Below are 27408 nucleotides of genomic sequence, written 5' to 3'. Positions count from 1 at the left end.
AACTGCGCCACCCTGCAGCCCTTATTGTGCGATTTTGGCAATTTAAAAAAAAGACCAACATCACGGACAAAGACGCTGAGATGCTGCTAAATGTGACTAAGTAAAACCAAGATGTTTGATTTGGCACTTTTGAAGCTGAACTCTCCAGTTAAACAAAAGCACACAGCATGGGGGAGGATGATTAAAGCTGTGAACACTCACAGCAAAAAGGCTGGAAAAACGGTTCGGCCTGCGAGTTCCTGCCAAATAAATAAATAAATAATGTGGGCACGCAACCCTGTAAATCATAGACGAGACCGGACCAACACTTCCAGTGTACCACAAGAACTGCTGGGCACGGAAAAAACATCAGACAGACTGATAAATCGCATTTCTAGATCAAAAAAATAACTAACTTGTTGAGTCTGTCAGAGCCCTACATCTCTATTTGGAACTTCCAGCACTTTGTCTTTCTCCGGCGCTGCCTCTCTCTCTCATACAATCCCAGGTGTTATATTCTCTACAGTATCCAAAAAACACACCGGGATTCCTGCCGTCTCAATACGCAGGCGTGTTGGGCATGAAATTAGCTCTCGAACCGGAGCAAGAGAGGCGAGAGGTAATAGAGGATGCACTCACCCACATGGATTCTGTCAGATTGCTTTATATTCAAGTGAAACTGTTCATTACAATTCAAGGATTACTGAGCCAAACTCTATTCCGCTCTTTAGGACACGTACAAGAAACAGTAAACAAAAGGACAGCTTTGGGCCTCCACTGTGAAATTCATTCGCTCAGCTGCCCCATCACAGTCTGTTGGTTAAAACAACACGCGACTTTATGGATACTAAATGAGAAGCAATGTCAAAATAAAAGAACATTGTGTGTGTGTGTGTGTGTGTTTCTTTTTTAGGAGTGGAGAAAGCTCAGTTCCCTTCTTTTACATCAAAGACTTTAAAGTATTATACAGCAATAAATCATTTATATATTCAGTGGTATTCTGTGTGTACCATTTTACATGTTTTGAATGTTTCCCCTTGGGCTCATTTTGCTCCCTCCAACATTTACCCCCCGCTGGCTCTCAAAGTGACATTTGGAGAAGTGATGTGGCGGCGGAGTGCAGGAGAGGCGTGCGATTATGCTCTGCTAATTTGAAACCATTAGAAGATAATCAGGAGAAAGCACTCGCAGCTCTTTAGCTTTTAGCTTTTAGTGCGCGGAAGCTTTACTGTCAATTACCTGCTTTCTATAAACAAGGTCAGCTCCAAAGCTCTCCTCCTAAGGCACCGAGAAGAACAATATAATCAGCCTGTTGGCCACCAGGGTGCCTCCTGTCCAAAGTAAAAGATTGAATGCCGTCGCTTTAAGCAAGCGCCTTGTCCCTTAACGCTGATGTGTGTTTGCATCCGTGCCTGTGGGCGATGTATTTTGCCTTTTCTAGCGAGTCTACTTTGGCACCTTGACCTCACAGTGCAGAAAGCACAAGCTGAAAAGGAGAGAAAACTTTGAATCCTTTTCTCCGGATTTCGCCAGTTGTGGTCAAAGAAGGAGGAAAAGCACACAAGGACCATGGTCACATGAAAATCCTTGATATATTTTGCACAAAGAAATTGTACCCCTACACATTGTATGGCTCAGTAAAGATTTCTGGAGGAGTAAAAGGAGGCCAAAGGAAGCGAGCTAGCAAAAGATAGAAAGGAGCAAAGTGTAATCGCCGGGCTGCATCTCCAAATGTCTGCAATGTGCTTGTGTTGATAAAGGATGTCTCTTTAACAGCGAGCCTTGTGGCTGAGCCTTTGCTTGAACCGAATCACACACACACACCTGTATGCTTTCACACCGGTGTGAGACGGTGTGTCCTCGTCCAGCGTGACTCACCGTTAAAATCCACAGCTGATCCCTTCAATTATTCATGCTGACATTGTTACTCGACTTAAAGGCGAGTTCCTCATCGCATGAGACACAAACCTGAACACGTGTTTGGCCCGTCACCACATGCACATTACAGGCGAGCACCAATCTGGTTTGATCTGAGACCTCGGGGTGTGTTTTCTGCAGCGACACACACTCACACACACACACACACACGGTTTCCTCTTTGCCTGGCTCTGCAGAATTGGAATAAAGAGAATACATAGGCCCGGGAAGTGGGCTGACGCTGCTGTTACTGCTGCAGGAGAAAAACTCAAGTGACCTGGCAGTGCCACTGGGCCCCTCCTCCCCACTACATGCCTTTTAACTCTTGCGAAAATTGAAGAGAAGAAGGAAAGGCAGATGAGAGAGGTGATGACAGAGAGGAAGACGCCACCTCTCCCTCATCCCGACTGTAGCCGACAGCATCGGCAGTGCTTTAAAAACCCAAGATGGCTGTGAAACTTTCAAAGCAAGTACCGGATGTGAGACAGATGCGATGGCCTGCTGGAGGCGCCGATGGAGGCAAGGGAGGAAAAATAGGAGCTTTCTTCGTGCTTTTTCCTTCTTCTTTTCTGAGGCAGGAGGCCGTTCTATATTTAAGATGCATCGCATTTCCATCCGTTGCTGATACGTAGCCCTCGCGCTACTGGAGGACACCAAGGTGATTAATTAAGGAGATGGTTTCTCAGTCTGTGTTGAGGGGTGCTTTTCCAACGAGGGTCCCGTTAGGGCAACAACTCGTAAATCACACCAACAGTTAATTGGTGTTTTGCAGTGAAAGACGGAAAACGGGAGGTGGAAGGTAGAAATGTACAGTAGAACTTTTTGCTAACAAGCTCTACACAGGCGAGATGCTACATACAGGCTCCTGGTTTTTTTTCCCTGAAACCAACTAATGGCAGCTCTTGCCCTTATGAAAAATATCTGTATTTATATATTCCATATGCGGCGTAATTTTTATCTAGCGGAGGTAGCTTCGCAAATCCTTTGCCTCCACAGGAGCAATAGCTTTGTGCTTTAAGCTTGGCATCCACAAAGTGTGGAGGACTTGCCAAAACAGGCGAAGCAGATTTTGCATTCAAGCCATGAGATGATTTAGAGGCTTACAATATACTGCTCATGATAATGAGAAAAACAAAGATGGCTAGACAAGCTAAATCCAAGGTTAGAGAATCTTGGCTGCAATGGCCTCCTTCCCCTCCACAGGTACCGTTCCTTCTGCTGTTTAATACCACTCCTTGGCCTTTTGCTCGCCCACTTCCAAACACCATTCCTCATTATGTCACTTTGTCCACACAAAGGTTATTGGAGATCACCAGCCCTCCCACAGCTCATATACCTATGCACTTCAGATCAGATGCCTGCGATTAGCCACGACTTCCCATTTTCCTCCCACTGTGAAACCACCGTCACCTGCAATTCCTCATTCCGGAGCTGTTTCCTGCAGTACGGCTGCTTCAGCAGAACCTCAGATCTTGATGGAGTGTCAGAGGTTGCTGCGCAGATCAGTTTTTTCTGTTTCATGTTTGTGTCACTGCCGTTTCAGTGAGAGTTTTAAATGAACGTCTGCATTGCTTTCAACTATGTTTTTGTCACTCATGAAGTATTTTCTGCATATTATGATGTCAGAATCGTGATGTAATAAAAACTTAATTTAAAGACTATTTTATTTAATTTCATCCATTTAATCAGGTGATTAAAATTTAAATAAGTCTTTAAAAACCCAAATTCTGTTCTACATCCCCCCAAAAAGTAAATTAGATAAAGCAAATGGATATTTACAAGTGGTGTTTTCCATTCAAGTGATTACTGATCAGCCACACCATTAGAACCACCTTCCTAGCATCATGTAGACGCCCCTCGTTCCCTTCAAACACCTCTGGGTGTGTCGCACTGTGACACTGACAGAGGGTCCTTCGGTATCTGTGGTTCACATTTGTTCTGGTGCATCCCGTGGATGTTTGATCACAATTGAAATCTGGGCTGTTTGGAGCCCAGGTTAACACTTTGGACTCATTGTTGTGATCCTCAAGCTGCTCCAGAGCAATTAGCAGAGCTGTGAGGTGATCTGTCCTGCTAGCACAACCATGGTGGGGTGTACTTGACCGGAACAATGTTCAGGTTGGTGGTACATGCCAAAGCAACCAAGGTCAGTGGTTTCCATGATGTGGCTGGTCAGTGTATGTCCTTTTAAAGAAATACTGATTCAATTTATTAAACTGCACCAGCAAACCAAGACAGTATGTTATTGATTTATGTAAATTGAAAGCAAAACTGGAAGTTCAAAGCTACGGCGTACTGTCTCTTTGTTCACTCAGCCATTAAAAGGGGTCTATCAAATTACAGCTTGACTTATTGTGGCATTCAGATGGCCTTTCAGTATAATTCCCCTGATCCTCTGGGGCCCTCACGGGTGTTCTGTGGAAGTCAAACCAGCAATCAGCACTAACTAATCAATACTACCTGATTTGCCCCCATTTGCTGCAATCCACTAGATTAAAGTGCAACCCGTAGAGTCAGAGTGTGTACGTCTGTTTGGACGTGCAGGCGTGCATGTGTCTGTGTGTGACCATTAACTATTCAGACCCTCCTCCAGACCGGAGAGGCCTCCAGACTCCTTTGTTAGCAGCCATTAACTTTTAACCCGGGTCCAAAGGGTTCTTTATTTCAGTGTGCAGCCTTGTGGATGGATTCTCATCACTCTAATGGCAAATGAACAAATGGACTGATGTGCACGAGCCACCTGACACGGAACGCTGTGGTCTGTCTGCTCACACAAATATAGTCACAATAAAACACAAAGAGTTCGGTCGATGACGGTAAATAAGGATCAGCTAGTTATGTGACTTACTGGAGTCAGTATTTTCTATACAATTTCCTTCTGAAAAAAGAAATCTGTAATATCATGTGTACATCCTCAGAAGAATTCCTGCAAAGTGCTGCGTAATTGTATACTAATTACAGGTGAGTAAAGTGTTCCTCGAATGCACCTCCACCTAAACAACCAGCGCAGAAAGTCTTTCTGTTCAGTTCAGTTCAGGTTTTTCATTGAAGTTTTAAATATTGTACTTGGCTGTAAATGGATCTCTGTCAGGTACTTCAACAATTCCTATGAGGGAATTTCTCTGAAAAGCTTAAAAAAAACCCAAAAAAAACCCCCCTAACATGCAGGAGAAGACGCTTTTTTTCCCCACAACATATGTTCAAAATGACAAGTTAACTTGTGCAAATTACGCAGAACTTAAAAGGTCTGTCAAATATTGCGTTGCCAGAAATATTTATGCAGTTTGTTCGTTTATGCATCAGAATATACGGACCTTTAAAGATGTGCTTAAGTGATTTAGTGCAAAGACGAAAAGATTATGAAGAAAAACAAAATCAAAAGACAGCAGCTGAGACATCCTGACAAGAACAACTGTGATGCTGCCGTTTGCTCCTCAGCTCTCCTCGCGATGACTAAACTGACCTTCATATGTAAAATGAAAGAAGCCCTGCTTTCACAAGCATTAACACACACTGACACCAAAACACAATCCACTCACACGCTGCTGTTTCTTTGCTTGCTGCCAGAACACACAAGTGGCTACAACAATCTTGTGTTTATCTATAACAAGATGTCGGTTAGCGCTACATCTAAATGTCTTCACCCCATCGCTGCCCTCTCTCTTCCCCACTTTTGTTTCAAATCACAGAAGTGAGATGTTCTCAGACTGCCACATAAATGTGATTTTAATTTTATGTCCCATTACTTTTTTCTGTAAAGACAGTCACCTTCCAGCCTCTGGTCTTGTCCCGGTGAGTTAAACAGGACCTGTGAGCTGAGAGTCAAGCGGTCCGTTTTATGGATGTACGTACCGACGGCTCTCCGTAATGTGATACTGCAATAACCAGCTTACAGCACTCCTTCCTCCTGATCCACACAACACGGTAAGCACTTTAACGGTTTAGTGCCTGCGTGAGCACAACACCGCACCGCATTCACAGCACAGCACAAGTCTAGTCCGGGCTGTCACAAGAAATTTCATGAGCTGGTTCTTTTCCTTCCCTCGGTCAGGCCGAGGCAGAGTGCTTGTTGGTAATGCCGCCCCAGTGAGGTAAAAATCATACAGAAACGTAGTTTAATCAGAATTAATCCAGTCTGGTTTGCATTCCTACAGCCTCATGACCAGGAAGGGATTGTTGGGGTTGTGGTTTTTCCAGGTGTACATCTACACTAAGAAGTGAGTTGTAGAAAAACATTTCTGATTCATTGTATTCCTCAGTTCAAAAAAGTTCTCAAAGGCCTCACCAGAAAATGTCACAGGAGGAAGACTGTTCTTGCATTATTCATCAACTCCTTTAACTTCATGCACCTGGTCCACCAGCTTCACCATCAGCTCATGGAAGAAGGTCACCTCTGGAACCTCCAGATGCTCCTCAGCAGCATAAATGACTTCATCATCTCTCCAAAGAAAGGCAACCACACAAGTGGGATTTCAGTTTAGGAAACAGAAGTCAGGTCGGGTGAGAAAGGTTCATGGGGCATCGGCTCAAAGCTACTGTGATGTGAGGACGGACGCTTCAGCTTAAAGCCCTCCTTCCCTTTTATTGATTGTTTCAAACGTGAGTTTTTGTGAAGACTAAAATCAGACTTTCTCGTGTAGAGTTGGGCCCTGAAATGGGAGTCCTTGTTTCTGGGTGAGGCGGGGACCTGTGTGTCGCCTCATTCAAGCAATATGAAGCTCAAGTTGGCACATTATTGGTTACAGCGCTGAAAAGATGAGCTGTTAACTGCCCAAAAAATGTATTTTCTGTTTACTGTTTCTCAAAATTGACCACACAGACAGTTGTCCGGACAAAACAAACAAACAATAGTGTGGATTAGTGAGTCTGGAAAAACTGTCTTGGACAAAAAGAAGCCGAAGAGCACTGATTGGGAAACTCCGTGGCAGACAGAGTTTACCCAACTGGCAGAGTGTGTCGTTGGTTCAGAAATGTGAAATACTGCCATTGTGTTCGTGTTGATTGGGCTCCAGATCTGTAGACTCTCAACCAGCTTGTCGGCTCTTGCTGTGTGAAGAGCTGTGAACAGCTGGTGGAGTGTAGAGCACCTGACACGCTCAGCTGGAGACCACCCCTCAGAGCTCCAAACACACAAACACACCACGCCGCTGACTGGGCTCACAGCTGCTCGTGCTGCTGCTGCTGCACCGGCGGATGAAGGGCGTGTTCGCACTCTCTCCTGTGTCTCTGTGGGCATCACGGCGGCCACCTTTCAGCCTCCTCTCATATCAAATCACTTCCACTTTCAGGCAACGCGCACATTTAGACGCAAATATTCACACGTCTTCCAAATGCATCACTTCCGTCCGCTACTATCGTTGTCTGTCACCATCCCATCTCCTCAGCTCTCTGCTCATCGCTGTCATTCCTCCCTGTTTCCTTCCCCGGTCTCTCTTTCCATGCTTTGCCTTGAGCTGCAGTCTAATGAGCAAGTGGCTGGAGTTGAGTGCTTTCTAGCTCTGAGGAGAGATAACAAGCCCATATGTTATTTACCACAGTGGCCGCTGCAGCAGCCGACCTGTGCCAACTCTCAAAGACCCTCGCTGGGAAAAATATTTCCCATCAAATCTGTAGCCGCCGCATCAAAGTGCTGGGAAGAGGCACGCACTTGACAACACTCAGCTACTGTAGCTGTGAGACGCCTATGCATTAGAGAGCAGCACATTGTAATGAAGAGTCATAAATATTTTCCCTCCATAAATGATAAGCAGATTTTTTTCTCATTAGTGAGGAGTATTTTTAGTTCCTCTGAGGGCCTCCATTTCAATTACAGCATGTGTGTGTGTGTGTGTGTGTGTGTGTGTGCTTCCAGAGAAAAACTGGAAACTAAGTGATATCAGGAGAGTTTTTAGAAATGTACATCAAATATAGGGACACGTTTGCTTATTAAACACAACAGACGGTCAGGTGACACAAAGCTTCATTAGCCTGCATCTTCATTTGTCCCTACCTCTGCATTTGTGAAAAGCAGCCCTCAATCAAAAAGACATCCAACAAGACATATGCTCCATCACAAGTGTTTAGCACTCTCCTGCCACACACAAGACTCGGTATGTAAAGCACTGCATCAGCGCTGGCCACCATATGGTCCAACTAAACAACATGCCAGACATCTGGTGGAGCAGTGGGCACTGGGAGATGTGGCAGCCAAGTACACTGACTAGAAAACACCGAGGATGTGCATGAGGATGTAATCCATGCAAAGCACATGACAGATGTCAGCCAATGCATTGCGAGTCTCTTTGAAATGCTGACACGAGCAGTGGTTTTGAAATCCTCTCCTGCATTGTCTTTCTCAGTTCAGCCTGAGCATTAAGGATGACTCTAAGTGTGTGATAGCAGCTTTGTGAGGCCGTACTGAGTAACAGCGGCACTTTCAGCTGAACCTGACTCGTTCTCCTTTCACCACTTCTCGTGTTGTTTCGGACCCTGCCTTCCTACATCCTCCAGTCATCTGACTGCCCACATCCACCTCAACAGGTGTCCAATCCCTGATCAGCCCGAGTTTCCCTTGAGCCAAGTTTAGATTGCAAGATTTGACCTGGGATTTTCCTGCTTACATACACAGATACAGTCGTGACTCGATAATCCGACACTAAATGTAAAACCTTCTTTTATGTCGGATAGCAAGGCTGTCGGATTGAAAAGATGGAGGTCGAGATACGAGGAGAGCTTGATGCTGGAAGGCTCATTAGTTAATAGTTAATATTCATTGTTTATAGTTGTTATAATAACTCGTGTATTGCTAGAACATCGCTGGATTTCACACCTTTGACCGGTGCACTTGTGACCAGGCCCGTCGTTTGACATCAAAGGTAAGTAAGGCTACGTTCAGACAGCGTTCCGGCCGGGTGGGTCGTATGAAGTTCACACAGCAGATCACATACAAGTCACATTTAACTGGAAATGTGAACAAACTCGCAAAAAAAAATCGGATTTCACAAAATTGAGCATTAAGTCCTGCAGTGTGAACGTAGCCAATCTGTGGGATTGTTCAGTCAGATAATACGCCGTTATCCTGATTGGTGACATAAAATGTCATGTTGGAGTCAGAATCCAAGGCTGTCGGTATGTTAAGTTTATTTTTAATGGGGTCCGTTTGTTTTTCCTATAAACCTGTCAGACAGCAAAGTTTTGGATTGTTAAGGGTCGGATTATCGAGTCACGACTGTATTTTGTTAAACATAGGTTTCTAGTAAGTTTTAGTTAGTTTTAGCAGTTTGTCCGCTGAAAACAAACTTTTAAAGAACTCCTTCCCATGTGAAGGTACTGAGTGCTGCAGGTGTAGACACTGTGCCATTATTTTCTTTTGTTTACATGAGGCAACTTTGAGCAACACTGAATATGGCCATAACAATGGCAGCAGCATCCCTGCTAACAGGACTTTTTACATGTTTACAGATAGATGCTCAGCTGCTCTTCCGCTATAACGAGGAGCCGACTTGTTAGAATCATTCCACACATGTGATTTCCTCTTTCCTCAGTGCACCATTTTTCAGGCTTCTGACTTCACAGTGTGGGTTAAATCCCCGCCTGTTCATTTGGTGTGCTCTTGACAGCACAGCAGTCGTGTTTGTTTTCATTAGGACAGGAATACCTTTCAAAAAAAGCACTTATGTGGACTGGAGAATGAAGGAGGAAAATTTAAAAGAAAATACATGTACTGGTGTATGCGTGGACGAAGCCAAACACCCAAGTCTGCTCGTCTCTGATGCTCTTTCAGTTTGAGGATTTTTTTAAATCTTATATTCTGAGCATGGCATAGCTTTCCAGACATTCCTTCCCTGTTTTTTTTCTTTCTTTTATTTTTGACTCTGGTTTTTGTGCTCGCATGTTGCCAACTCCAGCCTGCCCACGGACCAACAAACCAATGCTGCCAATCCCTTGAGCCACACCACTCGCATGGCTGGAAAGTATGGTACATGCTCATATTGCAGAAAGCATGTGATTTGTCTGAGTGCTGACAGCAGAGAGGAGCAGAAGAAAAGTAAGGAAGTAGTTTGCATCCACATGGGCCTGAACAGTGCTGAGCTAGATATAAGCGAGCCATCAGGAGGCCTCTCAAATGAGATATCTCTCAGTGCAGGTCTGAAGTGTCGGCTTGTGCTGCTAACGCACACCGAGTGCACACACAGACAATTTGTTCTCATGCTGCTCTCTCCAATTTATGGTCCTGAATGGTTCAAATACAGGAAGTTAATAGACCACAGCTGTCTATCTACAGGTGTCACCAGTTCAGAAATGGGTCATTTCTGCTAATATTTCGTATAAACCCTTCAATATCGCTGTCATGTCTCTGAGTAGAATCAATACACGTCTTCTCCACTGTTCTTCCTCAGCCCTCGGTGGTAAGAGTGGGATCAAGGTCTAGCAGCAGGACTGACCTGGACAGCAGCCGGGCTGAGCGGCACAAAGTTCACACACAGTCAGGAGACCCACAGTGATGCCGGGCACAGGAAACTGTGTGTAGTCACAGCACAGTGAAATGTTAAAAAGCACAGAACACACAGGGGTGACATTCTTAAAGGCAGCCACAAGCCCATATGTTTACCTATACAGGACCAGCGCTGCATCTTGTGACACACAAGAGGCGCACAAACACGACAACCTCGACACACACATAACCTCGTCTTTTCCCCTCAGAGAAAGCAAGTGAGGTCAGGTTTAACTGTGCCACTCAATCTCACTTCCAGAGGCATTCGCGAGCGCAAGGAGCCCGGTGCCAAAGGGCTGTCCATCTATTTGACAGGCCCAGGTCACACGGAGGATGGAAAAAGATGGAGGGAAAGGATACTGGCAGGTTCTATACAAGTAATGGGGATGCGTCCCGGGAGCGGAGGCAATAGAAAAGAAATAGCGGCCCTCTATATCAGAGATAAGACCGGCGAGAGACGCTGGTCAGAACCGATGGCCACTCGCTCGCCCGGTTAGCCGGTGAAATACGGCGCCGCTGGCTCACCTGCAGCCCCTGTCAATACCCCTGCTGTCATGTGTGTCCATGGGATGGCCCCATTTAAATGCATGAGAGCACCTCTCGCAGCCGGCATAAAGAAGATTAAAGGAGGCTGCGGTTTTATTTATTTATTTATTTTTTATTATTTTGTAGAGATTCAGTCTAAGCAACATAAGCCTCAGCAGCCCAAGGAGAAAAAGGGAATAGTAAATTGTTGCTTTCATTAAAACTTCAAGGAGTCAGTTTCATTATGAAGGTTCAAAGGCAATGGAAAATGTGTGTGGCTGCCTTTTCTCAGCCTCTCTCTCTCTTTTTTTCTCTCCTCGGCTTCGTCCAGCTGTGCCGCTACATGGAATAATGGCCAATGTGACAGCTCGTTGTAATCTCGTCCCTCAGGGGCTGGTGTATGTATGGGTGTGTGTCTATTGTCGCCTGTCTGCTGTTTGTACTTGTGTAGGGGTTTACTGTGGCTTTCCTAGCTGTAGCTCACTCACTGGACCCTGACTTGCTAATCATATCAGCAGTGTTTACAGCTAAAAATAAGGTGGCTTTCACAGAAACGTTACGTAAAAACGGATCAAAAGATAATGTTCAATGTGAGTATGGTTGCCCGCGGCGATCAAGACGCAGCTACCACGACTGGATGCTGAAGTGGACAAAGATAAAGTGCTGCATCACAAAAACCCTGGATTTTATTGGCCTCCATGAAAAAAAAAAAAAAACACAATTTCTCTTTAAAAGTCTCAGTAAGCTCTCTGTGGCTAAATTCAAGCCCTCTAATAGGTACAACAGTGATCATTTTGGAAATCACTGCCCCATTAATAGGATCTGAAGGCTTATAGAGGGTTTGATGTGAGCCATGTGGCCACTGATTGACAGCTGTGATTGACGGTTCACTTGTCTGTCGCTCTCTCCGGCTCCTGAACTCGCCCGTCTCAGAGTTTTGGAGATTCTTTGGAAAAAATAAACAGCGATTCAAACGATAAATAGTGATATTTCTAAAGAAAAGGTTGGAGTTCTAGTGATTAAATAGTTAGACTGGAAGGACCTTCACAGGATGCTGTCATACAACATTTAGGTAAATTGATGTTTATACCTGATTACAATACCTGCTCTCGTAGCACGATGCAGCTAATGTGGCTAACTTTGGTCCATGTTTCTACTCAGCTTGTGAGTGTCTGAAGGCAGCAGACTCCTTCTTGGCCAGGTCTCGGTTCCAAAAGCAAAAGATAACGCCAACCATAAGCTGCCACTCTGGGCGTCAAACCAGTTCCAGTGTAAACTTTGTATGTCAATCTTTACTAACAATCTGTGGGGATGATGAACTTATGGAGACTCTTCAGCCAACTCTGCAGCTCCACACACAGTTTGAATGTTTTTTTGTCTTGTTGTTTTTTTGCTTTTTGTAGGCCTTCACCTTTGCTATTTTGGGTTTACTCTCACATGTGGTTGGGATCTTCGATACTATTGCACAAAACTGCTGTGAATATGAACCAGTGAAGGACTATTCATCTTCTGCTAGACTCAGTAGACCACTATCACCCCATTTAATGACAGAGAGAAGAACAACAGTCCTTATTTGGAGCTGGGAGGGGTCGGGGTTGGAGTAGAGTCCTATCTTGTATCGTATTATTTTTAGAATTAAGTCTGTTTTGACTTTTATTTTGACTTGGTGTTTGGTGTTTGATCAATTCGTGTTTGGTTCGGTTTAACCACCAAAACTATCTGGTTGAGATTCGGAATGATCATGAACCAAACAAACCATTTTAAACAAATCACATGTATTAAAGCTCCTTTTGTTGGTTTCCAGTGAGATGATTCATCCACTTATCCACAGGAGGTTGCTTATGCTATCAGGTGAACTTTCTGTTTATCAGTAATCAGAATACATAAACACTGGCTGACCAGGAGCTAGAGGACATTTCTACGGGTGTTTGGAAAAGTCATCCAATGATTACGGGCTGGTAATGCCCAAACTGGGCAACGTCATCTTCAGCCACAAGCAACTGTTTTTAGTGGGAAAAAAAATGCTAAAAGCTTCATCATGTGGCCAGAAATCCTGCACCAGGTGGATACTAACATTGCTCCGTGTGAGCTGGATGTGTAAATATCAGCCTTTAGCAACGTTACAAAGCAGTAATCGGTCAGTATTGTGTTTACAGCTGCTTACCCTTGGTGGCCAACATGACACGCAGCTAAGGGTGTAAAGATTAACCAATGCACAGTGGAGACACACTAAAACTTTAGGAATCATGTATTCATCCATCAAATACTCATGATCATGTGAGCCATCTTGCTAGGTAGTTACTTTCTCCAATCACAGTCCTACTAAGAACCACCACATACTGTATAAAAGATGGACGTAGCTACCGTTACGTCACCCGTTGGTTTCTGTACTGAGAAAATGAAGCCAGGGTTTTGCTACTTCCTGGTTGACATCTTGGATTTTTGGAGCCAGTGACGCAAAAATCGTCGGAGGGGGGCGGAGCCATAGGAGCAGCGATTGGTCAGACGGATTGAGAGGCGGGCCTTCTGCTCGCTTCGTCTGCATCGTCGCTGCTGACTGTCAATCAAGTCAGCCACGCCCCTTGCCCCGCAAAATGTTGACGATTTTTTAAAAATTCAGTATTGATTTATTTTCAGATTGGCCACCTGATCTCTGGACTTGACCATGAAAACTAATTTTAAAAAAATCCTGAGCTGTAGGAATGCAGTATTTGGTGATCTGTGATCACTTCTTTTCCAATTCATTTCTATGGGAGCCCGGGCTTTTTGGAGCCAGCAGCTAACGGACACAGGTTTGTAACACTTCCGGGTTGGCTTCATTTTTCATGGCCGGTTGCTACGTCCATCTTTTATACAGTCTATGAGAACCACACCATAAAAATGAACTGTTTACAGAGATACTCCATGTTACCTTAGACGCCCACAAAACACGTAATCCGGCTAAATTTAAGTACAACACGCTTGTCTATGTCCTGTTCTCTCTGATCATGGACCAAGAGCCTCAAACCATCTGACCGCCACTGTCTTAGTGTCTATTGCAGTGGGTCTAGCACCATGCGTGCTGTACGCTACACACTCTTGCACATAAGACGTAATCTATATTGTGTTTGAGGCTTTAACTTCCAGTGTCCTTGTGCTCATTGGTCACTGGAAATCCCTTGACATCCAATAGATTTGCTTTCAGTGAGAAGCTGCTAACAGCTGGCGAGGAAGAAATTTAGTAGATGTTTGCTCTTCTTCCTTTAGTGAGTCGAAGCTTCATTGATCTTTCTTAATGTGCGTTTTTCTTCAGACAGGTAAGGAAAGAATTTGGTCTGAACCCCGTGGCTGGCGGCACTACAAGCAATAATGTGTATGTGGGTGTGATCGCGGTGCTGTAGCAGGAGAGCCAGACAGACTGCCGATATCTAGAATTAATGAAAGTCATACAGTACCTAATCCACTCTAACCCACTGCATCTTTTTCAATTTATCAGCCGTTCTCAGTCAGTCTATCTCCCGTCCTGTCCATATAACCCTCTGGTTAGTGTGAGGGGAGGTAACGAAACACCTGGCCAACAACACAGATAAGGAGCTGGTCCAAGATGCAAGGAGAGGGGTGTGCAGGGCCAGAACAACAGAGGAGGGAGGAGTCGAGATGGGAAGAGGCGGAGGGGAAGATAGTGAGTCGATGGCTTCACAGGCACCACCGAAAGGTTCTGATTGTCCCATGATAATTGTAAAAAGGTCAGCGCTCCTCCTCGCCCAGACTGTAGAGCAGAAGATATGCGCAAACACAGAGACACAGATATGTGTCCATCCCCTCCTGCTGAGGTGCTCTTTAGAGTGACACGGCTGCCTTTAGAGACTTCTGCCGGATTAGCTCCTTAAATACCACAGCATTGTGATACAAAGATGGAGGAAAGGACGGATAATGATGGAAGAGGAGGCATTTGATGGTTCACATCTTTTAGCAATGCCGAGTAGGGACAAAGGTTGTTTCTTGTGGCCGAACTGGAGTCGATAATAAGGTTCAAAACAGTCAGAAGACCTCCTTCTGAAGACGAAACAAAGGCTAAAACAGCCGACATGCTGGAGAAGAAAGCAGCGAAAGTTGGGAAAAAAATATATTTTCAGAATAAGTAATTGAAGCTGTAACGCTGCACCGTGATGTGATTGTTTTTGTCTGATTTCATGCCGGGACCAAAACGACACACCCAACATCCTGTTGTTGGATTACTTCTGTCAAGTCTCCATGTGCCAGAGCAAGAGTCTGCAGTACATTAACATGTGGCACTTCTCAATGGACGCAACATATTGAAATGGGGTCACAGCAGCTAGGGAACAGCTGCTTATGGGACTATTCATTTGTCTCCTACTTTATAGTCATTCTGTTCCTGTGACATTTATGAATGGATAATGCCATCTGTCGTGGAGGGAAAGCTGCTCACAAGGAAGGTCTAAGTGTTAACTTGTAGATTTAGGAGCTAATCCAGATTGCCCAGACAGACTAAGTTTGGTCATAAACCCAACAAAAATAAGAATTATGATGTCGAGCTGAGAAAAAAAGCAGTCTAGGAAATATAACTTGTTGTTTTATTGTGCCGCATTTAATCTCTCAAAATGAAGAAAAGCAAAGTAAATTTAAATAAAAAAGAATTGTTTGACAGGTTGAGATCAAACGAACCACAATCTTTATATAAAATGGCCCAAATCATTTCATAAAGGTCAAGGAAAATGCAGAACTGCTGACTTACACTCAAAAACAACACAATCAGATCAATGCTGATTTGAATCAGCTGATTAAGCACTGTCATCAGTGGAGTGAAGGAGAAGAGGAGGAGGAGGATAGAAGTAAAGAAAGGGAACCAGGGAAGCAGCCTCTTGCAGCTGAAGACCAACACAGGATCGATAGTATTGACAGGCTTCAGGGAACGCGGCAAACAACGAAGACGTCTGTGCGTTCACATGGACACACAGGCGCTGGTTGTATAATCGCTAACAGCCGGAGAGCGCATGTCCAGATCCATCCAGCAGTTATGGCTCATTTAATTTGGGATGCACAAATCAACAGAATAACTTTCGATTTACTCATGGCTAGTGATTAGCCCAATGATTTGAAACACTGCACACTGAAAGCTGGCTGTGGTTGCTATTATTTTCCCTGCCGCTGAAACAGCCACGTCAAATGAACGCTGAACGCTGGATGCTGGATACACCAGTGGAAATCAGAGTTCAACAAGCTGTAACATTTCTGATTGGGGTCAGCAGTCTGCTGGCAGATTGTCAGTTACAGTGAGGGCTAAATGGACAAAAAGTTCCACTCCTGTGGAACGAGTATTACACGAGGACCTCATGAGATGAATGAATCACTCCCTGGCCTCTGCATTTTATGAAACACATTTGCATAGCATATTGAAATTTGCTGAATTTGCTGAAACACTGCTGCTGTGGTTGTATAAAGGATTACATGAAAATTATCGGGGTGGGGATTTAGGCTATATTTGGGTTGATGTTTCTGTCGGAGGCCCTCCCCACCATTACTTATGTTTTACTGCACCTCCTCGTTAAATTTAATTCGAAGCATCTCCACCCTAACTTCTCAAAATAATGTAGAAGTGAGATTTTAACAAGGCCCAAAGCCCCTTTAGCAGCTGAGTGAGGCTCGCTAACAACAGCCTCTTAAGTGTTCACGATGGCAAGGCAGGATGTTACTGAGCATGTTCCACAGCTTGGTTTAGCTTTTAACAATCGCCGATTAGTCCTGAAAACTAGCTGAGATGATCTTATTAATCTGATTTTTTTAAAACTCTAAATCAAAGTATCAGACGCATTAAGCATTTGCCGTAATGACTGCAGGGGTTCCATCCACTAATCAGCTTTATGGTGGCACTAGAAGAAAATCAATTAGTCTAAAGTCTGCATTGTCTTTAAATAATTGACGTCCAGATAAAAGTCACCCAGTCCACGCAGCAGACTTAAAGATACTGAGCTGGATAAGTACATGGTTGTCCTGTGAGGAAAAGTTGGGGGATGGCAGGAAGCGTCCCTTAAGCTGTGGTTTAATAAGAGATGTACATTACAGATGATGCTCTGAAGGCCAAAAATGGAATCACACTGAATAATTACTATGCAGACTGTATTCGTCAGGATTAAATCTTCTGTTGAACAAACACAATCAATCCAAAATGTTATCGGACCTCAGACGTGAATGTCTAACGAAGGAGAAGTGAGTTTTGTTTTTCTCACCGATCAGCACCAGCATTAAAACCGACAGGTGAGGTGGACGGCATTGATCATCTCATTACGACACAACGCTCTGCTGGGAAAAACCGGCACTCGTGTGGATGTTACTTTAAGCACCGCAGACCAAAGCACAGAACTGGGTGATGATCCCCTCCATGACTGAAAAACTGCTCAAGAAAGGCTCGAGGAAAAACGACCAAGAGCCCAAGGCCACGTCTCCGAGCACTCGACACCTCCGTGCTACGGGACACCTGAGGTCGGCTGCAGCTCTAAATACAGTGGATGAGATTCAGTTAGATTCATGAGTAATCGTTCTCAAGTCTTTTTGCAGTTAATTTGCACGTTTTCTCCTCCGTGTGGATTTTTTCTAACTTCATTAACGAATCACAGAAAACATTCACTCTGCACTGGTCACACCTCATTAGTTTATTTGGACTTTTCTCGTGTCAGATCTTTGTTCAGCACATTTTATCCAAGATAATGAAGTCTGACAGTAGAAATGCAACCTCGGATAAGGTGTTAATTGCCGTAGACGACACCCTACCGCTGTATGCAAATATATTTCACCTGAAAATGATGATAAAACTCCAATAAGCGTTCAGGTGGTTTGGAGTCTGGCGGTGCACAGAAATAATGTGTAGTCCACGAAACTGTCTTCATCATGACAAAGACAGACAATCATCCACGATGCTCAGGAACAAGACAAAATAAATTGCATGAAGTGTTTGATTCAGACAGGATTAAAAAAAAAAAAAAACATTTATCAGAGGATGTTTGTCTTCATCACAGCAAATTGTTCACCAATCACCGGCACGGCAGGTCTGATTTGACGTTGTCACATTTCCTGATGCACCTGCGTCACTCCCACTGATTGAACCGCAGCGTTCAGCGACGCCGAGCGCTTTAACGCTACATGAATAGTTTAACAGGACATTCTTATGTTTATGATTTGTGTCCAGCTCACCACTGTCTCACTCATTTGCTCCCGTTCTGTTCTGCCTGCTCATTATCACGATGTTTTGAGTTCGATGGTGTCGGTTACATCCCACAGTTTCAACCACTGCTTGTGCGAGTCGGTAAATAAGAAAGCGACTGGCCTGGTTGAATAGTATTTAACAAAACTTGCAGAAATTGTGGGAAGGTAAAAATTCCATCCACGCAGACCACCAGGTCCCATTAGTCTTTAGTAAACGAAGTTCAAGAGAGCTTTGGCTCATTCGGGATGACAGTCGTTATAAAGGAATATTAAACTTTTTATGATGCCAAATATTTTTCTCTTACATTTTTAGAAAGTCAGTCTTGCCATCTGTCTTTCAGACGTGGAACGGTATCATTAATGACAGCCAAGCGGTTTATATGTGAAGCCGACAGGATTTAACACTGATCGGCTTGAAAGCACAGACTGTTCCTCCCTCACTGGGATTGCTGTCAGACGCACAAACTTACTTTTTTCCTTGTTGATCAAATGGTGGAACATTTAGCTTGAACCTTATGCAAGCTCCACGTTAGTAAGCGACCAACATCCAGCCGTGGGGAGAGGCAGGTAGACGCCGCTGCCCGCCATCTACCAGGATTAAAGGGGCCAAACATCTGAGGATGTGGACCCTGGCTGATGACCCCACAGCTGCTTCAGCCACCAGCAGATGTGCAGCTTGTCTTATAAAAAAATTAGATGATGTTTGGTTCAAAATCTCTCTCTATATGCAACGTGAAGCAGGTAGGCTAATTGAGTTACTGAAGAATCTACTTTTAAAATCCTATTTTTAAGTGTTTTTTGTTGCTATGCATCCACACATACACACACTGTTATTCATCTCCCAACAGCCACGGCACACATCAAAGTCAGACCGCCGAACCGTCACAACGCTGGCCTGGGCTCGCCCATCCGCCAAACTCCGGTGCTGCTGTTTCATAAAAATCAAATTGGATTGGGGTGAAAATCCCGCCATTATATTGGGATTCTCGTCATGTGCGGTGACCCTGCTGCTGCTCGCTACCACTCGTCTGGGCCCTGCGAGTCCGCCACTTTTTCATCCACCGCAAATTTACTTTGTCTGATCATTTGTTTTCCAATTACGTCCCTGTCCCTGCTAGCAGAAAATTGTCAGCTTTGGTTATGTGAACCCGCTCTTGGGTCCGTAACCAGGGGCAATGTTTGATGCTTGGAACATTTTCATACCCATTAAAAGATGAAGGCAGGGTGAATTATTATCCCACAGAGTTGATTGGGTTTTGCGGGGGTTGGTTTGGGTTGCTGCGTGTGATGGTATGGCGGTACCGCACACAAAGACACGTTCTTATCTGCTCTGAGGAAAAGGCTTAAGCTGGAGTGGAGCGGATAAAACTGGACCAAAGCAGAAGTTTAAACGAGTGGTTGGATTGTTCGCGAAGCAGGATTTAACTCGTGCGCTCTTGTTTTTTATCCGCCTCCGGTTGCTCGCTCACATCTGTATTCAATATCTGACCAAGATGTAAAGTAAATAACGAGCCCCAGTGTTTGTTCACAGCAACGCGTTCGCAGTAATTGCCAGAAACTTACGCCTTCAGCACTGCAACGCAATTTAGATGAAAGATGCTGAACTGAAAGTAAAGGAGAAGATTACACCCACGTAGCGGGGAACCACAACAGATGAGCGCAACAATGGCAGCAAGAATTGAATGGAACTCGGGGAAAGGCAGAGCAAAAAGGACGGAATAGCGGGGAAAGAAAGCAACGGAATCAATGTTTGGCTATAACTGTCGCATTAGCTGTGATAAACGAGGCCGCCGTCAGAAACTCTGGAAGTCGACGCGGGACATTCCAATGATCAAGCGCTGAATAATCGGACACAATGGATTCTGGGAAGGAGAGGCAATTTGCCGCCATAGATCCCAGAAGAGCAGCATCAATTCACATATTGACCTTTAAAAACGCTATTAATGGATGATATCTTCAGTTCATAGCAGGATGAGAAGTCCTCCAGCAGCGTGCGGTGGAATTATACGGTGGTGCATTTCCTTCCTCTGACAGGCTGCAGTATTTATCCGGGCTTGGGTTTCACATCAGACCGTCAGCGGGTTCAGAATGGAAAGGGCAGTTAAAACAAAAACACACTCGGATTGATGAGACAATCAGCTTTGGTGGAACGCGTTGAGCTGCGACATTAGATCATGTAGCGGCGCATATACGGACGTTGGTGTCATCTTTCTTTGGAGTTTTTTTTTCTGGAGAGTTGAGGCATTTCTGCAGCTCAAAGCGAGGCACGCGAAAACACACACACACCCCCACAATCATGCAAACAAACCAGCGCTCTATAGGTGATCAGGGTTTGGAGGACTCATGTTGGTTCTGACAGGTTAAGAGCAATCTCTGTCAACGAGCTGTGGCTTTGAAAAACACGACTACAGAGACTCGGCATTCTGATGGATAATGAACTCTCTTCTTGGCCTTTATGCACGGCTCAAATGTTTTCATTGCTCTTATTCTTTCAGTGTCCCGGGAGGTCGCAAAACAATTCGGAAATGTGTTACAGATTTTTTTTAAAAAAACAACTAAAAGGGCTGACAGTGTGTGCCGACAGTTCTGAAAGGTGTTCGGCTGCTGCAGCAGCACGGGCGAGTCAGAAGATCAGAATTTATGGGTTTAATGAGGCTGCTGGTGCCAAGAACATTCGTCTGCCGTGTTTCTCCTCATGAGACACAGCGTATAGTTAATAGATAGGACGCTTTGGAGACGGAGAAATGATTATGTGACAAATAGGAAAAGAGCCATAATGCTGCCGTACAGGCTACAGGACATGATCGCCGATTCATCTATAACTGTGGGAAAAACATCCTTTGATTTTTTTTTTTTTTTATTTCTTTCTTGCTGGGAACATTAGAGTTTATGATGAGAGCACCTTTCAATAAGAAAGGCAGTCCAAAGTGTTATACAGATGCACATCAACTGCTTTTAAAGAAGATATAATGAAATAGAACATAATGAAATCGAATAAAATATCATAAAAATAAGCGATAACTTGAGCTCCTGTTCAGAAATATTCTTGTACGAGGCGCATAAAACACTGTGACATACAAGAATGCAGAGCAAAGGTCTCAGAGCTGGAGTGATGAGTGTCGCTTTCCTCTATTTGAATAAGCTGTCTGATAGACCAGCAGACAGAGACCCACAGCGGCACCATTACAGTCGTGAGCCGACTAAATATTCAACCGAGTTCTTCTCTTTTTTATTTTAAGTCCTTATTTATTGATAAAGGGACCGCAGACTAATTAGGCTGGATGTTACAATTTTAATTGTCATCGATAACAACAGTTGGTCTGCAGTCATTAGCTGACGGTTAATTCTTCTTCTGTAACACCGGAAACTGTTATTTTTTTTTGCTTTATCTGCGTTTAATTCGAGGAATTATTGGCACATCCGGTCGTTTATTTGGTGGTACCAGCCACGTGACTGGAGATATTCTGCGTTCAGATAAGTCGTCAATTCTTGAAACGCGCCTTTAAAACGAGTTGTGAAATTAGATGTTGGGGCTGACTGTCAGCAGATTTCATTTCCCGGCGTCTACAGGGAACAACGTGCAGAATTACACAAACACGGCGGTGCGGAGGAGGGGGCAGCTGATTGTGGCTGTTATGCAAATGCAGTTCGTTTTTTTTTGTTTTCTTTCCAGCCCTCTCAGGTACAAGAAGCTGATGATGTTACAGAATTGTTTCCTGCTTAGTCTCAGGAGCTACAACCTTAATACCTGCAGGATAACTTCTGGATGACATTTTGGGGGGAAAAACAACTTTTGTGGGGAAAAAAAACGACATTTCCAGCCTGCAGGCTTCGGATCAACTCCTGAAGTATGTTTTCTCACTCTCAGGATCATCTCTCGCTCTCATCTTTCCTGCCGTCTCCATTCAGGAGAAATAACTTCCTGTTCTTTGAAATGAAAAACGAGCGCTGAAGGCTTTTCAAGTGCAATTAGAACTCATTTGAACTGGGACAAGAAATTGTGTTGCTGTGGGCAGGAATTTACGACATATAGCTTTTGTATTCTCACAATACATATTCGTCATTTCTTCCTTGCAGATACCTTGGAGGGACACATTTCCACATCCAATAATGGAGAGTGCTGACACTGATGTCTGCTGCTCGTGTTCTCGTGGACAATGATGTCTCTGAGTCCTGAGACAGTTGAGGCATAATTAAAAGTGTGCAAAACAATGATAATGGTAATTCTGCGGCTGATAGATGGCAGCCCGTCGAGCATAGAATGAGGGTTTTCCACCCAATTTCGAAGATTACATCTTTCCAGGTGTCCTGGATAAGGGCTGTGATGTACGTCTGGGTCAGCTTACCTTGTACGATGAGGTAGACCTGCGAGGTCTTGGGCTGCTGCTTGGTCTGTATGGAGCAGGTGTACGAGCCCTCGTCATAAACATCCACCTAAACACAATGAAACACAACGCTGTCCGTTAGCGGGAGACTACATTTGTATTCTTAGCACAGTGTTGTTGGCAGACTTTGTTGCTGTTTCTCTCTTTTTTTTTTCCAGATTTAATGCTGCGTTCTCCTTTATATGCAGGATCTTTTTCATTTTATATGTTTAAAATTCAAATGACAAGAAACCACCACAATAAATATTTCCGATTCCTAATCATGAAGTCGGTCTGAGTGACGTCCTTCTGAGAACGAGAGTTAGTGTGTAAACTTGTGCTTTAGTTCCTTCTCCCTCATCACTACTGTCGCCTGGCAGACGAACGACTGCCTCCCAGGAATTACTTTAATGTACTCGAGCTTCAGAACTGCAAATCTGTTTGGAAAGAAATGGGACGCTGCCCTGATTTTCTATTAACATGTTGTGAATAAACTGTAAATTCCAAAATGCAACAACTAAATATGTTTCTCACTAACATCCAGTCCTGCCATGAATACGTCATTTTAATGATCTCTGAACACACTGAAACAAACACGTGTATTTTTAGGCTTGCTTCCTCCTTATTTACTGGTTTTTATTTGTAAAAAAAAAAGCTGCAAGTAGTTACAGTCTGCAGTCCCAGGATCTACTGTTACTGTCTGTTCCTAAGGCCAGAACAGAACAGGGAGAGACTTCATTTAAATTCGCTTTACCTGGAACACTTTACAAAAAGATCTGCAAGAGCTGGTCTCTTTAAACACTTTGAAAGTGTTTATAAATGACTTGGAGGCAGAAACATCAGTCTGTAGATGTTTTGAAAGATAGTCATGTTTTGCTCGTTACATTTCTGATCTCTGCTGATATGTATTTCTTATCTTCTAAATTTAATCTCAACATGTATTATGATGTTTGTGTGGATGCTGTTGTCAGTTGTGCTGCTGCCTGTCCTGGCCAGAACACTTTTGATAAATGAGTTTTAAATCTCAATGAGCCTTCTCTTGGTTAAATACAGGTTCAACAAATTTTAAAAAATATATAAAATGACACTCTCTCAGGCTGCCCTGGTTGCCTCTAACAGTCTGTGGACTCATTTCTGTTTTACAAACGTGAAAAAAAAACACCGGATGTGACACGTCTGCTGGCTCCCGAGTGTCCTGCCTCGATGCATCTCTGCTGCTCCCCTAACCGTAGCAGACACCAGCCAACACTGTCTGGACGACTTTGTGAACTTCAACCAGCAACCAGATCCCAGAACAAAAATCTCCAAAAAGTTTTATCCAGCGAAGCCTGCATGCAAGCTGAGGTCAGGGCACTTGATTCACGGAGGGATAAGACAGGAGGGGCTGTGTCAGCGCTGCTGGAGAGTCGAAGATAGTCAAAAGTTTCACATTTACTTTGCAGTCAAATGATAACGGGAGTGTAACTTTGGTTACCTCGTCTATGAATGCAGCTCGATCACATTCAGTCTTGTGTGTATTTAGGACGTGTCTGTGAAGATTCTCAGTCATCCAGCTCATGGTTGTTCTTGTGGTTTAATCGTAGCAACTGCTTGAGTTCCTTGAAGACGTTCCACCTCTCCTCCAAGAGGCTTCATCAGCTCTGACTGACTAGTTGGGAGTTCCAGATACTTCTATCCTTAAGGAGTCATTAACACCTGAGTTTTAATTGGGGGTTTGTTGCTCCTCCCCCTCGTTATGTGAGTCGTTAATGCTCCCCCTGCCCATTGGGGTTCGTTAGGGTCCTTTGTGACTAGGTGTGGTTTGTGTTTAGGACGACGCCCAGGCTGCTCCCTATGGACTGTGAGCACACGTGTGCGAACAGGATGCAATTTATCAGAAGGATCTTTGGATTTTAAGGCAGAGAACCTTTAAACTGTGTTTATGTTTGAGCTTTAAGAACGAGACAGGATGTGTTTCCTTCATTAACATTCAAACAGCGTTGCCTTTTGTTTCCTAAACCTGAACCACGCTGGGGACGGCTCTGATGTCAGGATCCGGCTCCGGGTACGACCACTGCAAACGGGCCGAGCTGTCATAATGTTTGTGCTGTGCTGTTTTTCCAAATTGCTCCTTCGAGGACACTGAACGTTCACTACATACACCACAAGTCATGTTCTGTCTTTGCCTCGCACTAATAACACTAATAAAAAAGTTTAAACGAACCACATTTGGTTTGTCTCCACTGTGTCTGGAGAACAAAGTTGACCTCCTCTGTTCACTCTTCCTCTGTTTCCATCTTTTTCCAGTGAAGCCGAGGCTGGCAGACAACCTCCCAATATGCCAAACTACTCATTTAAGTATTAATTTATGCCAGCAGACATATTTTTTGTAACAACTGTCTTCTCATCTTGTCTCTTCCCGTGTTCGCGTCGAGGAAAGCTCACACACGAAGCAATAAATCAGAAATTAAGAATGAAGCCAAAAAGCAGAAAAAAAGCCCCTTTGACTGAACCTGCTGCATAAATAAGTGAATAAATGAATGGATGAATATTTAAACAACACTGCTCCCGCTTGGAAAAAGAATAAATTTAAGTCAAAGAGGGTATTTATTAAGGTCATGTTTCATGATTCCTGGATAACATCCCAGAAACAAAAAAACTCTGGTCTCTTCCACCTTTAAATGCAACAGTCATCCCCACTGAGCTCAAGATGAATTAAATTTTTAAGGACTAAAGCAGAGTGCGCTCCAGTTCTCACCCTCCGTGGCCGACATTACCTTTTGTATGCGTAGGCTGTACTCCAGCTGTCCTTTGGTGACCAGATCTACTCTGGGGTCCAGGGACCACTTGTCCTGGCCCGCGAAGATGATGTTGGATCGATTGAGCCAGGCCACCTTGGACACTTTGTCGTCAACGTAACACCTGCAAGCACAACAGAAGTGAGTGAGGAGAAGAGAACAGAAAGCCTTGGTTCCTGGTGAAGGAAAGCAGCGATCGAAGGTTTGAGAAGCGCTTCTGAATTTCATAATATAATAAAAACTTGTTGGCAAAAATAAAAAGTGGAGTTTTGTTGATTTAAAAAAACTGAATTTACGCCATCGTACGCAGGAAGCGAGCTGTAGAAGAGTCAGAGGTGCTTTAAATAATACACATAATCATAAGCGTTGCTGCTTGATGGAGCTGACTAACAGAAAGTGAACCTCCTCAGAGCTTCTTGAAACAAAACCCAGATTTGAGGAGCATCTTTCTCTCTCTTGTTGCCTCCGTTTACCCGAACCTCCCTCCCTCTGTCTGATAAATACATCTCCTTCAACGGTGAGCCTCTTCCTGCGGATGAGAAAGGACACCGGTATCCTCTTGTTTACTTCTTGTTGCGTGCTGTCAGAGCATTACGCCAAGTACGTTCGGGCTAAGGCACCTCGCACGGGGAGGCAAAGGGGAGCCGAGCGTCTTCCTAATGAATAAATGTAAATGTGAGAAGACGTCGGAATCAATGAGAATGGATATCAGCTGTAATGCCAGCCGACAGCGGATGCGCCTCACATGCAAATTCCAGCGACTCCCTGAGCCTTGGCTGTGCACGCGGCTTCAGATTGTGCAGCGCTACAAGAGAGTAGATTAGTGAGGCAGTGGAGTGAGGCTGTCTTTGGCAGGTGACCCCGGGTGATGCACAAAAGTGCTGTTGCCGTCACCCCGGCCTGTTACCCAGCGGGAGCCGGATGTCAGATTTGTTGAAGGTTTGTTCTCGCGGCTTGAATCCCAGCTGATGCTCCTTTCCTTTGTGTGCAACCGAGATAACTCACTGTATTTACTGACTCGCTTTGACATCTATCTTCCACATCCCTCACTCTGAAGTGTTATCCGCTTTTGTTTCAAAAATCTTCAGGGCTCTAATTAAAAGAGACAATTCAAAAGCTTGCTAAACTAATTCAGACACTTTTTTCCCTATAATCACAGAGAGCTATACAACCAGCGCTCTCCCCAAAGCTATCCATTATCCAGAGGAAACATCTGGAGTGTTCAAACGGAGCCTGATCCACATATTCACATCCACATAACAAACAGCGTTCTGTGACTCAGATCGCGTTTTCAGTTCGGAGCTTTAACCTCCTCAAATCATCCATGAATGATGCGGCCCTGTGGCGCCTGATTCATGCAAGTTACATGCTACAGACATCACATCTTTATGGTCTAAAGGGCTGTCAAACATTCAGAACCTATCGAGACTGAACTGGAAACGTGTGGAAATGGGAAAGAAGTGTGCTGTTGCAGCTCTGGTGTATGCAGAACGTTTCATATAGAATACATTCTGTGACACACACACACACACACACTTGACCAGCATGTGATTGCGTCTGTCTTTCTCGACAACTCCCATTTGTTCACGCAATTATATAAAACGTGCCGCACAGAGATGCTGCTATATTTCCTCGCGTGCAGCACTTTCCCTTTCAAACTGTAATTCCATTCGATCAAATGCACATCAGCTCGACTATAAGAACGCTCTAATGTGCAAATTAATGGTGTGGCTGACTGTTCAACAAGCCCTACTTCTGTGAGTGTTAATGCTCCGTGTTTCCTCCGCATTAGTGAAACCTATAGACTCACGCTGACAAACGGAATAGCTTTTAGGTGTTTGCAGTGAAGCAATAAACTGCCTTGGGTGACTGAATGGTTGCATCTTGTTTGCTTTCACGGAGCTCGCCGCCTCTCCTCCCTCATTACCGCTCGTCTCCTATGGTGAAGGAAGGAGGAGGAAATACAAAAGGGGGAGAGCTGAAGACAAAAAAAGGCGGAGACGTGAACAGAATCATGACACGGCAGTTTTCCTCAGCTGTCTCTTTCACAAACACAGTTTACACTAAACTATGCCGTTGCTGAGCCTGAATCACAATATTTAGAGCAGCGTGTTGGCTCGTCGGTGTCCTACAGCAGCATTCACTGCACTTAGTCGTGCTTTTTATAGGCGCT

General features: G+C 44.3%; 1 protein-coding gene across 2 annotated transcripts in view; it reads right to left on the bottom strand.

Moving 5' to 3' along the window:
- lsamp (limbic system associated membrane protein) overlaps positions 1-27408 on the bottom strand; it is a 523212-nt gene that overhangs the window by 47060 nt on the left and 448744 nt on the right. For both annotated transcript variants that reach the window (XM_008299969.1, XM_008299966.1), the window contains 2 exons: positions 25215-25359; positions 22441-22528 (listed from right to left, as the gene is read on the bottom strand). In XM_008299969.1, coding sequence (XP_008298191.1) covers positions 22441-22528; positions 25215-25359 — 233 coding nt within the window. The remainder of the gene's footprint in view (positions 1-22440; positions 22529-25214; positions 25360-27408) is intronic.

This window comes from Stegastes partitus, unplaced genomic scaffold (assembly GCF_000690725.1).
Source record: "Stegastes partitus isolate 25-593 unplaced genomic scaffold, Stegastes_partitus-1.0.2 Scaffold32, whole genome shotgun sequence".
Lineage (NCBI taxonomy): Eukaryota > Metazoa > Chordata > Actinopteri > Pomacentridae > Stegastes > Stegastes partitus.
This window is presented reverse-complemented; position numbering and strand designations above follow the sequence as displayed.